The 16321-nt window shown below is 45.0% G+C and overlaps 1 protein-coding gene across 1 annotated transcript in view; it reads left to right on the top strand.

The window, feature by feature from the left end:
* The window catches only part of PIR (pirin), a 103867-nt gene that overhangs the window by 30847 nt on the left and 56699 nt on the right, over nt 1–16321 (top strand). Inside the window, 2 exon segments of the mRNA XM_081221947.1 lie at nt 10601–10684; nt 12584–12790. Of these exon segments, the coding sequence (XP_081078073.1) occupies nt 10601–10684; nt 12584–12790 (291 nt within the window).

Below are 16321 nucleotides of genomic sequence, written 5' to 3' on the forward strand. Positions count from 1 at the left end.
CAAAGTTCCCATTCTGTACATCTGATCGTCTTTCAATACATAGACACGTTCACAGCATTTGAAGTGAGGTTGCACAGGTGGCACAGATCCTCGAACTGTGAGCACCTCATACTCTTTCTGTTACTTAGTGTGGGACCCGCTGCTCTCATGGTTCAGGGACCTGGATTTTCTTGCCCATAAGTGCAAAGTAATGCTCTCACTTCTCCTCTGAACTTCCGGTATAATGAGGAAATGGATTGGGTTGGTTGACTGCCAGGATATTTAAGGACCAATCATTTAACTTCTTGTAGCCACAAGGAGACCATTCATGATTAGGAATAACATGATAATTAACAAAATGGTGCTTTAGTTGCTTATGACCTTTTGTTACAACCTAAAGATTCTTTTCCTCCTTCTCTGTACCGTTTTGCCCCACCCACCCCAGCTTTTCCCCAATATTTCAGTCCTTTAGGGACCAGCTGGGGGGTGGCCTTCTCCATGAGTTACTCCTCCATTCCTCTAGATTCATCGTCATCAGGATTGATCTTTCTTCTGTGTCCAGTGGGACTAACTGTACTTCTCTGCAACATTTGCTTCTCTTAGCTACATGTTTTAGTAGTGTCCTCCCTGCTGGAGTTACCAGTAGCTCCCTGAAGGTAGGGAAGGGATAATCACTGTGTTCCCCTTGGGTGCTTTCTAACTTCCCGTTTATGAGTTTGTGATGACATTTTCTCTTGTGCAGGCTGAAATGAAATAAAAAGAAAAAGAGATTTAAAAATATTCCAAAATTAAAGGATTATTTAAAAAGACAAAAGAAAGACAAAAATTGGCATCCCTGTATCACACCCCCTTATTATAAAGTGTTTTATTGCTTCTTGAAGTCCCAAATCCCAAGAACTGTGGCCCAGTAACATCAAGTGCAATGAACACATTCACTGAAACATTCAGAAATTAGATCCTTTCAATGAATTGAATCAGGAATAATAAGAAATCACTCACCAAAAGGTGTCAGCTGCTTAATTAAATATTATTATAATGAAATTTTAACAAAATATTAAAACAAGAGGGAAATCAACATGATTCCCTTAACTCTGTCTCTGTAAGAGCCCTGTGAGCCCCATGAGCCCCAAGCCTGCCTAGGACCATGTGTGCGGAGGAGCGTTTCAGGCCTTTCTTTCTTGGGTGTTGGCCTTGACAGCTTTTAACTAGAGGAAAACGCACTTGTACACCACGACACATCCCCTCCCTTGATGAATAGAGGGCAGCCTGCCCCATGGACACGTGGTCTTTGAGCAGAGACAACACGCTCGGGCTGGAAGACATACTTAGTCATCGGTGGATCTTTTAGCCAGACAGCTCCCTGGTTTGGCGAGAACTGATTTTAGAAAAACAGTGAACACACGTCATAAGGATCAGCAGAGGGCACTCTTAAGCAACAGTGCTTCCAACTACCCACTTTCCGCTGGGTACAGACATAGTGCTTTTGTATGTGGGAAATTGGGGTAATTTTAGAAGCTGGCACACCATTCCCTAGAAGCCCCTTCAGTATAACATGGGAAATGAAACAATGGACGTGAACGCCTTGACCACAGTTTTACGAGATGTAGGTGGTATCAGTTAAGAGGCTGGCCTGACGACATGGGGAGCCAGGGGTAGTTTGTCTGAAGAGATTCCCCCAAAGGGTTGAATCCTGAGTGGAGTTTGAAGAGGAAGGGCATGTCTGAATCTGGGGTTCTAGAAGCAGCTGGAAGATTCTCAGGAAGTTTGCAATTCAGCCTGAGTAGATTTGGGAATGTGATCATCTTAGAACCTCGATGTGCATGTCTGAAATTTTATTCAGGGTGAAAGGAAAATGAGTAAATTTGGGAGACTTTTGTGAGGGGAGCAACAGAAAAGTAGAAAAGGAAAATTGCTTTCAAGTCACTTGTTCATTGCTCTGTAGTTAGACGTTGTTGGGTAGAACTTGTCAACGTCCACACCAAAGAAAGATCCCACGATCACCTCATCGCGGGATCACACGGCTGCCTGTCCCTCCATCAACCTCTTCTCCACTTCACCTGGGAATCCCGAGGCCTGTTTTCAGCCTTGTGTACAATAGCAAGGACCCTTTCTTTGCCAGAGGTGCCAGGTTGCCTGAAGCCCTCGCAGTTGGCAGCCCTGGCTCCTCTTGCATTTGCCATCAGCTGTCTCCTCCAAGGCAGCCGCCGTGCTCACAACACCTTTGTTACTGCCAAGATGGCGCCAGCATTTGTGGGACACTGTGGGAGAGTGAAAATAGTTTTATTCTCAGAGACAGAAAATGTTAAGTCCTTTCTCTGCTACTATTAATGGTGTAAACTTAATCACACTAAGCCACAATGTTTTCATCAATATCGTGTAGGTGATAATATATTCCCAGGATCGTATGCTTTTTAAGTGCTGAAATGCTGTGCAAATAAAAGGTGCTGCCCTCCCTCCTTCGCTCCCTCCCTCCCTTCCTTCCTTCCATCTATCTATCTTCAGTGTCAACTATATGTTCTAGCCTTCAGGGAGGTTGCATTTTCTTAGGGAAGACAGACAATAAATGAATAACCAAATAATTATATAATATAGTGCCCTTCATGAAAAAGCTAGGAAGAAGAAACAGAGTAGGAGGATTGAGAATAGATTGACCAATTAGATGACCTGGTTGGGGGTGGCCTCTTTTAGGCAGTGACATTTTTTTTTTGATGTGGATCTTTTTTTTTTTTTTTTTTTTTTTTTGCGGGACGCAGGCCTCTCACTGTTGTGGCCTCTCCCATTGCAGAGCACAGGCTCTGGACGCGCAGGCTCAGCGGCCATGGCTCACGGGCCTAGCCACTCCGCGGCATGTGGGATCTTCCCAGACCAGGGCACGAACCCATGTCCCCTGCATTGGCAGGCGGACTCTCAACCACTGCGCCACCAGGGAAGCCCGATGTGGATCATTTTTAAAGTCTTTATTGAATTTGTTACAGTATTGCTTCTGTTTTATGTTTTGGTTTTTTGGCCATGAGGCATGTGGGATCTTAGCTCCCTGACCAGGGATCGAATCCACACCCCCTGCATTGGAAGGCTAAGTCTTAACCACTGGACTGCCAGGGAAGTCCCTAGGCAGTGATATTTGAGCAGAGGCCTGAACGAAGTAAGGACGCAAACCATGAGAATATCGGGGGAAATCATTCCAGGAAGCTCCAGTGAGGACCAGAGGGAGGACCCGTGAACAGGATCTCTGCTCGAGGAATGTGGCAAACGTGCTGATTCTAGAACTTACTGAACACTTGTTATGTGCTTTGCACATTGTTATGTGCTTTGCACACATCACCTGGGTTATCCCTCACCACCCACGGTGAGCTCATTGCCTAGGTCCTTGTTGTAAGTGAAGAAACTGAGCCTCCGAGAAGTTAAGGACTTCACCCCACATCTCACACCTGGCAAATAAGTGGCAAAGCCAAGGTTCCCACCCAGGCTCCAGTGCCTGAGTGGCTCCCGAGGCAGGGCTTCACCAGCAGGGGGCGTCTCCGGGGGTTGTGGCCGACTGTTAAAAGGTTTGGGTTTGCTCCTTGGCTGAATACCTAAACCATGTTGCTTCTCTTTTCCTCTTTTGTGCAAACCACCTTCTGGCACTTGAGAAGGTGTTTTTGTGGGGTCGTGATTGGATGAGCCAACTTGGGGGCGGGGTGTGAATTTCTAGGTTTCTCAGTGATTGCTCAAGAAATTAAGACATTTTTGTAAAATAAGTCGGGTCCTGGATTGTATGGATTCAAACATGCTGTTTCTGTCCTTGAAGACGAGTTAGCCGCTTCGATTACGCAAGATGTTCCTTGCCGGCCTCTCTCATCAGCCATGACCTCAACCCGTGTTTTTGTTTTGTTTTTCTCTTTTTCCTACTCAGCTACCAATAGAGAAAGGGGCACCATTTTAGGGCAAATGGAAATTAAAAGAAGACAGAGTTTAATCTATAATATAACCTTTTTCTTTTAAAGAATGCGTTTTGCATCTGCAACAGGGAATGAGGTCGTGACACTCTTCTTCCTGAATACCAACCAGAAACCACAACCTCTGTTGGGTGCCATAGTTCTTCAGGATTCATTTATAGCCCCTTGAGGTACACCTTCTCTAAACTTCATACTGCAGGTGATGCTTTACTTTCATTACTGTTGTGGGTTTGTGTCTTTCTCTTTCCAAATACAAACAAACACACAAACAAATAAGAACTGACAAGGAAGCACAAATATTTCGTAAAGACCGTGGAAAGTTTAGGACCAGGAAAGGATGCAGCAGGACCAGGAAGCACGTCAAGTCCTTTAAGAAAACACCTGTTTCAAATTACAGATTTCTTACTTAATTAGACACATGCAAGTCTCCAGTTTAAACATAACATTCTCAATCCCGTCAACCACCCACGGCAGTTCTCCAGGTGTTTGCGATTATGTAATGGCCTAAAAAATCATGTGGATCATGTCAGTTCTCAAAGTACTGCCTGAGGTTTGTTTTTTTTTTAATCCTCTGCAGACCTTAATTTATCCTTAAGGTCTCAGTGTAACATTTACAGCACTTAGCAAAAATAAATAAATAAATAAAAGATAGTAAATAAAATTTCCTGGGTTTCTGATTTTTCTTTCCCCAAATGCTAAAAGCGTGTTTTTTGCTTTAAGTAGTAAAAGGTAAGCATTACGGACTCAGTAAAGCGTCGTTGGCCAGACTTCTCTAATTCAGATTTTATTTAGGATAGGGGAGATGCTGTTTACTTGTGTATTGCCAGAGAAAAGAGGACATCCACACCGCAAAGGTAGGGGGAAAAGGGGGCAGTAATGGTCTCCTCAGTCTTTTAGAAACAGTGTTGGAACTGCTCCCTAAAATAAAATTTGCAAAAAAAAAAAAAAACCCAAACAAACAAAAAAAAACTCTTTTGATATCCATGTAAATTTTCATCTTTAAATGACTCATGTTCCTGACAATTTACTTTTGAAAGTTGCCTGACATATTTTTAGATGATTAACAACTTGAAAGTCCCTAGGCTTGGATAATTGAAAGATCTTTGGGGAGGGAAAGAACATGATTTGAAAGAGACTCCTTTGAGAAGCCAAAGGGGAGCTTCAGCCCAAACAGAAAGAAATTTGCCTTTATTATGCAGTTATTTTAATTAAAAGTACATGAATAACAGGAAAAGGAAAGCAATTCTAGACACTGCTCAGTGTAGTTTGGCTGGTTGTATGAAATTTGGAAGCTTTTTATTTGTCCTCTGAAATTCTTAAGCTTTGTATGGAGTCCTAAGTGCTTAATTCTTATTTTTGCATGAGTGCCCTCTATAAGAATTCCAGATCTTTCCCATCTAGCAGCATATTAAAGTCAGAGGTAGCTATGTGGTCTTCACAGGTAACAGGGAGTTATTCTGTTTCTTAGTGTTTTGCCTTACGTCTTGTTGCCTTCCTTCCAGCCCCAGTTTACCCACACAGGGAACCAATATTCGCCAGCATCTATGCACAATAAAGCACATCACTTACTTTCATTCACTGATTAGTGGCAACATCTTTTTATTTTCCCAAAATAAAAAAAGTTTCCATTGTAAACAAGTAAACTACTCATTGCAGAAAACGTAGACCAGCAGAAAAGAAAGCAGGTAATAAAACGTACTTGCATTTCCACCTTTTGGAGATGACCTTTGTTCACATTTTGACATGTGTCCATCCAGGCACTTACATACGTATACAGCATGACGGGCTACAGTTTTATTTGAATGAACCCATTTAAATGCATTGTTGCCTTTGACCCTTTAAATACAATTGCTGCTCTGTAGCCTGCTTTTTTGATTAAATAATATTTCGTTTTTCTGAACCAGTGAATAGAGATCTGTATCACTTTTTAACAGGTGCATAATAATATCCTCTTGTATGGCTGTACCATTATTTAGCTAAGTGTACCCTATTAACCCGTTGTCCAGATTGTTTCTGTCTTTTTGCCATCATAATAAACATTGCTGAGATGGATTTGTGCAGACATTTTGGATTCTTGTTGTCTCCTTAGATTTAAGTCTTCTAAGTGTATTTTTAAAATCCTTAATCCATTTGGAACACGTTTCTGCATGTAGTGGGGGCTTACTCTCTTTTCTCTGAGAAGTAGAATACTTCCTGCCATATCTGTAAACAAAGGATGTCACAATCCTCTGGGATTGCAGCCACCGCCTTGGTGAGCCGGTGAGCCCTGAGGAAACTCGGGGCTGAAAAGAATACCTGCCATCCAGCAGCCGTCAGACTGCAGCCACTCCCCACAGTGAGCCCTGAGGGAACTCGGGATGGGAAAGCACAGGATACCGGCCCCAGAGAGCTGAGGCGCGTATCAAAGGAATGGTTTCAGCGAGCCCAGACTCTTGCATCTTCCCATACATAGAAAAGCCCTAAATTCCTTCACGTGAGATATCCGGTTTTCTTTAACAATAATCTAACAATAATCTTTTGACGTTCAGACTACCTGCCCTTTGCTGCAAAACCCCTATATATCCTGCCGCCCCCCCACCCCCGCGCGCCTCCTCCGAGCAGTTTCTCAGGTTTACTTGAGATGCTGCCTCGCGGGCTTGAGGTCCTTAGTATGCCGGCCGAATACAATATAGCTCTCAACTGTTAGGTCGTGAACATTCTTCTAGTCCTATATCATATGGTCAGTCACTTGTTCCAATACTGTTTATTGGAAAAGGCATCCTTGCCCCACTGATTTGAAATTGCTCTCATTTTATGTTAATTTCCCCTACAAATGGACCTCCTTTGTTCCCGTGCCAGCGTTGCACTGTTGCCATTACCATAGCAAGTTTCCAGGAGGGGCTTTTAGACTTCAAATCTAGTCAGGGTTCTCCAGAGAAACAGAACCAATTGGACATATAGAGATAATGTAAGAGGAGATTTATTATAGGAATTGGCTCGTGTGATTAAGGAAGGTGGGGAAATGTCACAGTCTACCGTCTACCAGCTGGCGAACCAGGAAAGCTGGTGGTATGATTCAGGCCGAGGCCCAGAATCTGAAGGCTGAGAACCAGGAGCTTTGATGTCTGAGGGCAGAAGATGGTCGTCCCAGCTGAAGAAGAGAGAGCAACAGGTCAGCCTTCCTCCACCTTTTTGTTCTATTCGAGCCCTCAACAGATTGGATGGTGCCCCACCCACACTGGCGATGGTGGATCTTCTTTCCTCAGTCTGCTGATTCAAATGCTAACCTCATTCAGAAACACCTTCACAGACACACCCAGAAATAATGTTTTACCAGCTATCTGGGCATCCCTTAGCCGAGCCAAGTTGACACATAAAATTAACCACAATCTAGACCCTCCAGTGTCTGTAGCCATCTGCCTGTCACTTGCTGGGATAAAGGTTGCTACCAAGGCCATTCTGTACGCAGTATACCTCAGTGGCACTGTTCTGCAGGATGACACACGAAGAGCCCTCGTGTCAGCCAGCTTGATTTGCGCTGTAGTCGGTGCTCTACAAATACTTGGTTTCAAGATCCGGCACTCAATAAAATTTGCTCCAGAAGAGGTGGGTTTCTTATAAGGCTGCAGTATAAGATTTCAAGAGCACGACAGTACCAGGTCTTAAATTGCCCTGAGTTGGGAATATGAAGAGGCAGAATAAACGACGGCCTGCTTTCCTAGCCTGAATTCCGAACCAGTTGAGATGAAAGAGTAAGAAAGATAGCGGACAAAACTAGACCTTTATTTCCAGTAAAGCTGATACTGTCGAATGTGGCTTACATCAGCAGGCAGCCGGGCTTCTGAACACAGCACCTGAAACTGCGGCACACTCTATTCAGACCTCACTGGCTGTGCTGGAACCCTGCAGGCCACTGCCATGGGGGCTGGCCCTTCTCACAGAGGCAAAGAGCGGAAGAGGACCCTGACCTCCTGTGGCAGGCTGATTCCCAAAGAGGAAGAGGAGAAGCAGGGTTCAGCTATGCGAGCGCAGCTGCTGCTTTCAAGTCCACCAATCAGATCAAGCTGTTTCCTTCCCACTATGGAGGGGTGGGTGAGATACAGCAAGAGTTGAGGAGTGTTAATGGTAATGGAGTACCCTCCATGGGGAGGGAGATATCACCAAGGGCAGCGGAGGTTTTCCCTAACACTGTGTGGAAGGTCCTACCCTGCTGATGGAGCAGGGGTCACATTGATATAGGAGACCAAGGTCATGGCTGAATCTAGTGTTAGTGCAATCTTGGTTTTATTTTGTGGCCCCTTCTCGTCTCTCTAGGCTTATCTCTTGCCATTCGTGCTCTTTGAGTGAGTCATGATCTCCCTCACTTCTTGGTCTTCACATGTGCCTGAAACACACTCCTGGCCCACCTTCACTGCCATCTCTTTTTGTCTGGTTTACTCCCTTCCCTCCTTAGGACTCACTTCCTCCGAGAAGCTTTATCTGGCACCCAAGTGTGAGCTAAATCCTTCCTGTGCTCCTCACACGACCCTGTACTTACCCAGCAGGACCCTTACTCCATATTTTACTCCCAATTACTCTCTTCTGCATGAGAATATGAGCTTCATGAAAAAAATTATTGATATTTTCTGTGTCGTTTCCATTGGAAGACCTCAATGACTATTTGTTCAAGGAATTCATAAATCTTTATCATTTAAAAATTATTCTGTTGTAAGTTTTACATCTATGAATTGATAATCTTTTGGCTAGTTCCTAAATACACAAATGTATAGGAAAATGATCAGAAACCCATTGCCACTTATAGGTTATGAAACAACTTTTTGAATTTTCATATTAAAAAAGATTAGATATACTTTTTATGCCTTAGGATACAGCAAAAACAGACTGCAAAAACAATCTGGCCTAGATATACATAATGCGTTCTTGTATGGAGGAGGAAATAATCTTATTTGTGTAAAACAGTAGTATCTGATATATATGCTGAAACCTTCATAGATATTTTCTCTTCTCTTACCTCAGGTATATTTTGTTTTGTTTTTCTTTCCTGTTGAAATATAATATTTCTACTCTTTCTTTTTGTGGTTTTAGAGATTTGTGATTTGTTGCTTAAAAAGTATTATTTACTCTTTTTAAGTAGTGACTTAAATTGTTATATTTGGTGGAATGAGTCTTTGAGCGAAAATTAGATCTGGCTTAAGTACAAGAGATGTTGGGATTTTAATTGAAGACTGCATTTTCTGGTTTGCTCAGTTAATAATGGTTAAAGAGAGTTTTGAAGTACAGTTTCCAAGGTTAAAACAGATAAACACATTAAGCTTTAAAGAAAGCTTTTGGATAGCTAGAATGTGAAAACTTCATCCAATGATGCAAATGATCAGAGTTGTCACCCGTAAGCCTGAGGCGGGGAGCCACGCGTGGTTTGCCAGTAAACATGGTTTTGCAGACACCTTTCAGAACTGTTGTGGCTGATCGGTATTTCTTGTTGGCATTACAGATGAATTTCATAAGTGTGTACAAAATGAGCAAAATGGAAAGTCGAATCTAAATAGAGTGGTACAGAGAGGACCCTAGCACCAACGTACAAACGGCGTTTTGATCTTTCAGTGTTAAATCTTACATTTCAGATGTTACCATGTCCCTGGGGTAGTTTAAAATGCTAAGTAGTTGGGTGTCTTTTTCATTTTTGTTAGTTAGGATAATCACAATCGTTTTTAAAATGAGAATTGTAGAGCTGCTTGATTTTTCCGTTTAGTGAAATCATGAAATAAGAAGGGCTCGATTTTCTAGTGCTGTTTAGAATCGGTGATATTTCGTTCTGCCAAGAGGTACTGTGATTGCAGACGCTCCCGGGAAGGTTTTGCTCCCTGCACAGAACGCCTACCATAGATGGCTGCTGATACTCAGATTTATTTACCAAGATCAGTGTCGTCAAATAGAACTTTCTTTAAAGATGGAAATGCGTTATAATCTGCGCTGTCCACTGTGGTGGCCACTAGGCACATGGGGCTGTTGAACCTGCGAAATGTGACTAGTGCAGCTGAATTTTTTATTTTGTTTAATTATTTTAAACGTAGCCACTTGTGGCTAGTGGCTACCGTGACGGACAACACAGAATTTCAACACGGACAATGCTTTTAGATTTAGTACGGTCTTGCCTCTGGAAAAGTTGACTGTAATTTCTATGAATTCATTTGACATATCTCGCCAGCATTTATTGAATGCCTCGTGAGTGTGTGTGCCTGGTGTTGGAAAGACACGTCCTTTGGATTTCTCATATCAGCCTGTAAAGCAAGGTGTGGAGGCCTGAGATCTGTCATCCCACACACCTGGGTGAACGTGGCCTTGGTAACAAGGCTCCTGCTGTTTCAACAGGAGCTGCCTCTCTTTCACCCTGGGCTCTGGGACCCACGGTGGCAGGGCCTCATCCCGGCAGGCTGAGGGTATGAGTGGCGGCCCCTCTCACCCAGCTGGGAGCTCTGCTTGCTCCGGGCTGCATCTGCCTGGAGGAAGGGGCTCCCAATTGAAATTCTCTCAAAGATGTTGCCCGGGCTAGCATGGCCCTGTCACTGAGGTTCATCCCCTCAGCTCGCTCAACCATCTTAGTTGCTCCTGATACTTTGGTCAACACATTTTCAGTGGAAAAAGTGAACAACTCTTCACAGCCCTCCAACACCTACTTTTTCTTCTGGTTTTTTTTTTTTTTTCCAAAGGTATCTTACCTCCTGAAAGGGGGCAGCATGGCCCATGAAGACTTCTGTGGACACACTGGTCAGTTGAACCCTGGAGACCTGCAGGTATGGCCAAGATGAGGAATGGCTGATGGTTTCATAGTCCTTGGGTGTGGCTGCTCCATCCCACCCACTTCTGGTAGCTTCCCGCGTCCCCTGCTCTGTCTGTTACATCTTGGACTGGTCCCTTTCTATGGCTTCTTGCACTCCGCCTGAAAACCTGCACAGGTCCCTTGTATTCCTCTCTCATGCTTCCCTGGGCCCTCACAGTCAGTTTTTAGCTCCCACGTAGGGCTCTTCCTGACGTTTCTGAAAAAAGTAATCACAAGTCACTGTCTCGGCTTCCTTCTCTTCCATCCCATCCTCCACTCACTGAAATCAGGGTTGGCCTCTCAGCACTGCCCCCCAAACCTTTCCTGAAGCTGTTCAGGTCACGGTCACTCATGATGTCCCAGTTGCTGCCACATTCACTGCGCCAGTTTCCGTCCTCATCTTTCTAGATCTCTCTGCTGCCTTTGAGACAATTTTCTATTTATCTTGCAGTCCATTTGCAGGGGTAGGTGTTGTCACTTAAAGAGCATGACCCAAACCCGGCCACCATCCTAGTCCTGTCTGAGATGTGTTACCATTAAAATCCCCAGGAAGTGCTTGGGTCATCTTTGCCAGTTTTTATAAGTGTGGACTCTATACAGGTACTTTCTGGGATCATTTACATATTTGGGGGGATGACATCTGCAAATATTTGAATCGTGGTGTTTCAGTGAACAGGAGACTGAGAGGCAGAAAAGCAAAAGGGCAAAGAGTCATGGCCAAAAGTCAACGGTAACCTGTCCCCGGAGCAGAATGTAAAGCGTAGCTTCGACTGCTTGTGACCCCGGAAGTGGATTCTTCCGCCCTCCATGCATCAATTCTAACGTGCCTCGGCATGGTTCCCAGTGGGATTGAGCCGCAGGTGCCCACAGGTGTAACCTGCCGGTTAACCCCCCTTTGTGGCTTTCTCCCTTGCCTGGCTCACCCTTCCTACTCTTCCCTACTTGTGCTTTCTGTACCACTTTCCAGATATACTCCCTGCACTTGAGCCCTTGTCTCAGGATCTTCTGTGGGAGAACCCAAGCTGAGACGGGCAAGAAACCTACCTATTGTGTTCTATCCCTTTATCCCCAGATCCCGAGGTTGGCATCTGGGGCTGGCCCCTCATGTGCTCTTAGTAAAGAAATAAATGAATGCTTGAAAAGTCTGCACAACAGCAGAGGCAGTAACTTCCTCCAAGTGGTGAGGGCTCCGTTCCCAGTGTTGAAGTCAGCCGCCTATGGTGTGGTGGGTCCCTTGGGCCTCCACGGGTACCTGTAGGCCCGCCTCGTGTCCTCCAGCTGCTGCGAATACCGGCTGTTGATGGCTCTCAGCTGCATCCCATTCTGGGCGCTGCGCTCTGTCCCGGGAACTGCCTCTCCCACGGTTGTGCTCGCTACTGCAGGGTGGCCCACAGTCAAGGGTTTGCTGATGTGGGGATAGGAAAGCCTCAATTTGTGACAATTCTGAAGTTTCATCCGACTCCAGGGCTCCCTGTTGGTTCGGCTGAGGCCTCCGTTGTACAATAACTGCATTGGTGATTGGCTTCTCCCCCTGCCCAATCCTGTTTTCTTCACTTGTTAAGATGCGTCTCCCGAGAGCACTTCTCAGTTTACTCTCTGCCTGCAACTCCCCATCTAGGGGCGCAATCTCAGACTCAGGGATGCCAAAGAGGAGGTTCTTCCGTTTGTGTGAATTCCAGAGCTGACGATTTGATCGCACGGGACATGTTTGGAAAACTGGAAAGGGCCCCAGCAGTTGTCTCTGTCGTTTTGTTATTCCTCGGAAAGCAGCACTTGTAAGGTGCCTGACTTAGTTACCAGGTGGTAGTCATCCCACCTGTGGACTCACTAGAGGCCGGGTCACACTTCCTTCTTGTCGGTCTGGTGTTTGCAGTGGATGACCGCGGGCCGGGGCATCGTGCACGCCGAGATGCCTTGCTCAGAGGAGCCAGTCCACGGCCTACAACTGTGGGTTAATTTGACGAGCGCACAGAAGATGGTGGAGCCTCGGTACCAGGAACTGAAAAGCAACGAAATCCCTAAACCCAATAAGGAGGCCGTGACTGTTGCTGTCATTTCTGGAGAAGCCCTGGGAATCAAGGTAAGCCTTGCTGTGGTGTGTTCGTGAAAGCTGAGGTATGCAGCGACGCGAGGCTGGCCCCCTCTGGGTCGACAGCTCTCACCGGGTTTGTCACGGTTCAAGCCCCGTGGGATGGACTTGCTTCAGAGGTGTCAGAATAAATGCAACCTAAGGGAACCCAGAATTTTTTTTGCCACGTGCAAACCTTTAGAGTTAGGAAAATTACAGGAAAGCAAGCTCATGTAAAGAATTTGGTAAAAAAGCAGTTTTCAAGATTCATCTTAATATGTGTGCAGATTGAGCCTATTTCCTTTTGTTTATAGTGCAGTTTTAGAGTGCCTCGTTTAAGAAACAAAAACCAAAACTGACTCCACTCCCCGAAGATTGGTTTAATTATTTATGCTCAACTTAGTAAGGACAGCACACTACGACATCATAGAAAGGTTTTTAACAAAGTTAACTTGAACGTGTATTTAATCCACACACGCCATGCCCTGTACATTGTTCTTAACTGAGACTTTGTAATATTTCGGTTCCAGGTCCCACCTTTTAATCAAATTAGATCAATTTTGGCTAAACTTTCTGAACAGATTTTGGTAGGAAAAGGGTATGGCCAGTACTGTGTTAATTGCACACCAGAACTGCTTGCCTGGAGCCCAGGTTCCTGGTGGTGAGCTCGGTAGTGTGGTCTCTTAGGCGGAAATGGTTAAAAGGGATGGGAAGGGGGGATCTGGGAGGGCCGCCCCCCCTCCAGTTCCACACATGCTACCTGTTGTCTGTTACCTGTTGTTGAATGGTATCAATATATTGGGAACCACTTTGCCATTCTCTTCGTGCAAACAGCACTTAAAACTATTTTAAATACTAATTTATGTAAATTTAAATTTTGTTTATATGCACCCACAGGGGTGATGGCCAGGCAGTGGGATGCATTTCATGGTTAAGAGGTTGGTCCTGGGCTTCCCTGGTGGCGCAGTGGCTGAGAATCCGCCTGCCAATGCAGGGGACACGGGTTCATGCCCCAGTCCGGGAAGATCCCACATGCCGCGGAGCGGCTGGGCCTGTGAGCCATGGCCGCTGAGCCTGCATGTCCGTAGCCTGTGCTCCGCAACGGGAGAGGCCACAGCAGTGAGAGGCCCGCGTACCGCAAAAAAAAAAATAAAGAGGTTGATCCTGATTACTGGTTAGGACTTAACTGGTTTTTGTATTTCCTGCGCTGTAACCCGCAGTTCTTTTCCTGTACTGTGCCTAGGAGTATGTGTTGTTTTGCTTTGCTTCCAGCGCAGACAGAAGTGATTGAAGAAAAAAATATCAAAATTCACTCCCTAATAAGCATATATAGCTGACTGCTATCTACGCCCTGGCAGGCCTCCACGTTACTTTGCAGTTGGAAACGTCACCCTTCGTTGCGTTTCTGTGACCCATTCGTGTTTTGCCAAGCATTGGGCAGTGCGTTTTTCAACTGTGCGTCGAGTTTCCTTCTCTTCAGCTTCACAGGGGAGAATACGGGTCCTGTGAGGTCTTTCAGGTATAAGGCAGAGGACCTCACCTTGTGTATAGAGTCAGGCAGGGAGGGTCTAAGGAGAGCTGAATTGGTACAGAGGAGAGGCGGCTCACTGTGTTGCCCGTGGCGTTTTTCATTCCGTGTTTTCAGGACTCTAGGGACGGGCCTTCTTGGGATACTGAGGCAGATGGTAAAGGTCAAGAGATTTCCCTCTCTCCACTTCAACCAAAGCCCAAGGCTTTACCCAGTCACATGTATTGGTATTGTCTTGAAGATTTCACTTACAAAAACAGTTATCTGCAGCTAAAAAGAGAAATTAGACCACTGATTTAATGCATAATCAAAGCCAGCAATATCATGAATCCTTAACATTTACAACTGCTTCTCATTTATAGAAAATACAGTGCAGTTTTAATGTCAGAGCTGGTACCAGTTACAGGCAGAGGGACATTTTAGAGCACTTCCAAGCAGCAGACCACGTGCTCCTGCAATCCCAACTAAGAATTAGAAACCAGACGTAATAATGTTTTAACTTAGTGAAATAATGTCTTAGTAGCTGCCGGCCTTTCTTTCTCTTTTTGTCAACTAAAACCTCTGAAGTGAATTACATTCTCCTAAATAAGTGATCAGGCTTTATTTTTTAAAATTAATTAATTAATTAATTATATTTACTTTTGGCTGCATTGGGTCTTCGCTGCTGTACGCGGGCTTTTCTCTAGTTGTGGTGAGCGGGGGCTACTCTTCCTTGTGGTGCGCGGGCTTCTCATTGCGGTGGCTTCTCTTGTTGTGGAGCTTGGGCTCTAGGTGGGCGGGCTTCAGTAGTTGTGGCATGCGGGCTCAGAAGTTGTGGTTCACAGGCTCTAGAGCCCAGGCTCAGTAGTCGTGGCGCGCGGGCCCAGTTGCTCTGCGGCATGTGGGATCTTCCCGGACCAGGGCTCAAACCCGTGTCTCCTGCACTGGCAGGCAGATTCTTAACCACTGCGCCACCAGGGAAGCCCGATCAGTGTTTATTATGAGAACATTTGAATAAGGGACGCTTGGAAGCCTGGGCAGCATTAATTTGGACTCTGAGAGGCCATGTGGTGTGTGGTTACCAGTGTGGACTCTGGAGACAGCTGGCCTGGATTAGAATCACCACCATGAACTAGCTGTGTGGCTTAGGGCAGACCATTGAACCTCTCTGTGCTTCATTGTCCTCATGTGTAAAATACGGTTGCTGTGAGGATTAAGTGATTTTGTTTTACACTTTAAGTTGTCAAAACAGCATCAGACGTGTTGTAAGCACCACACGAATGGTAGCTGTTATTATTATTATTTTGATTGCTTTGTGTTAACTTGGGCAGAGCTGGGCTGAGATTTATGTTTGTGGTCTATGCTAAAGGGAGTTGCTGGGATTTGGGAAAGGTAATTAACCTGCTCTGAAGAAAAGACACCAATGTTGAGTCATTGTACACATGGGGGGCTCTTGACCATTTCTTTCTGGGTCTCATAAGAAACGTAGTTTTGCACGTCTGAAGCCTTAATATCGGCTCACACAGGAATGATTGGATTGTAAAAAGTCTAGATCTACCATAAAAACGAACTGAAGATTGTATTGCATCAGGAAGATAGTTTTAAGTTAAATCACAAGGTGAGGCTGAGAATATACCTTTCAAGAGATTGATGTGTTTATAACCAATAGAGAGTCACCAACAGCTCCCCTCCCAGCACCTTAAATAGCTAGAAAATGGAATTAGTGACCATTCCAGCGCTTCTCCAATTTTAACATTCACATGGATTACTTGGGGCTCTTGTTAAAATGCAGATTGTGATCCAGCAGCCGACTCCCAGGTGATGATGTTGCTGTGGTCTGGGGACCACGGTTTGTAATACGTGTAATGTTCCTGGGATTCAAGACATGGGAGTTTACTTATCAGGAGGGGCAGTTTGATTAGGTACCTATAGAAGATGTTAAGGTCCAATTCTGTGGCTTTTGGCAAATCTTCAACCTTTATGCAGTGAGGGGGTTTTTGTGCAGAACGCTATAAGCTTTTGCAAGCAGCATGACT

This window comes from Mesoplodon bidens, assembly GCF_964165515.1.
Source record: "Mesoplodon bidens genome assembly, chromosome: X".
Lineage (NCBI taxonomy): Eukaryota > Metazoa > Chordata > Mammalia > Artiodactyla > Ziphiidae > Mesoplodon > Mesoplodon bidens.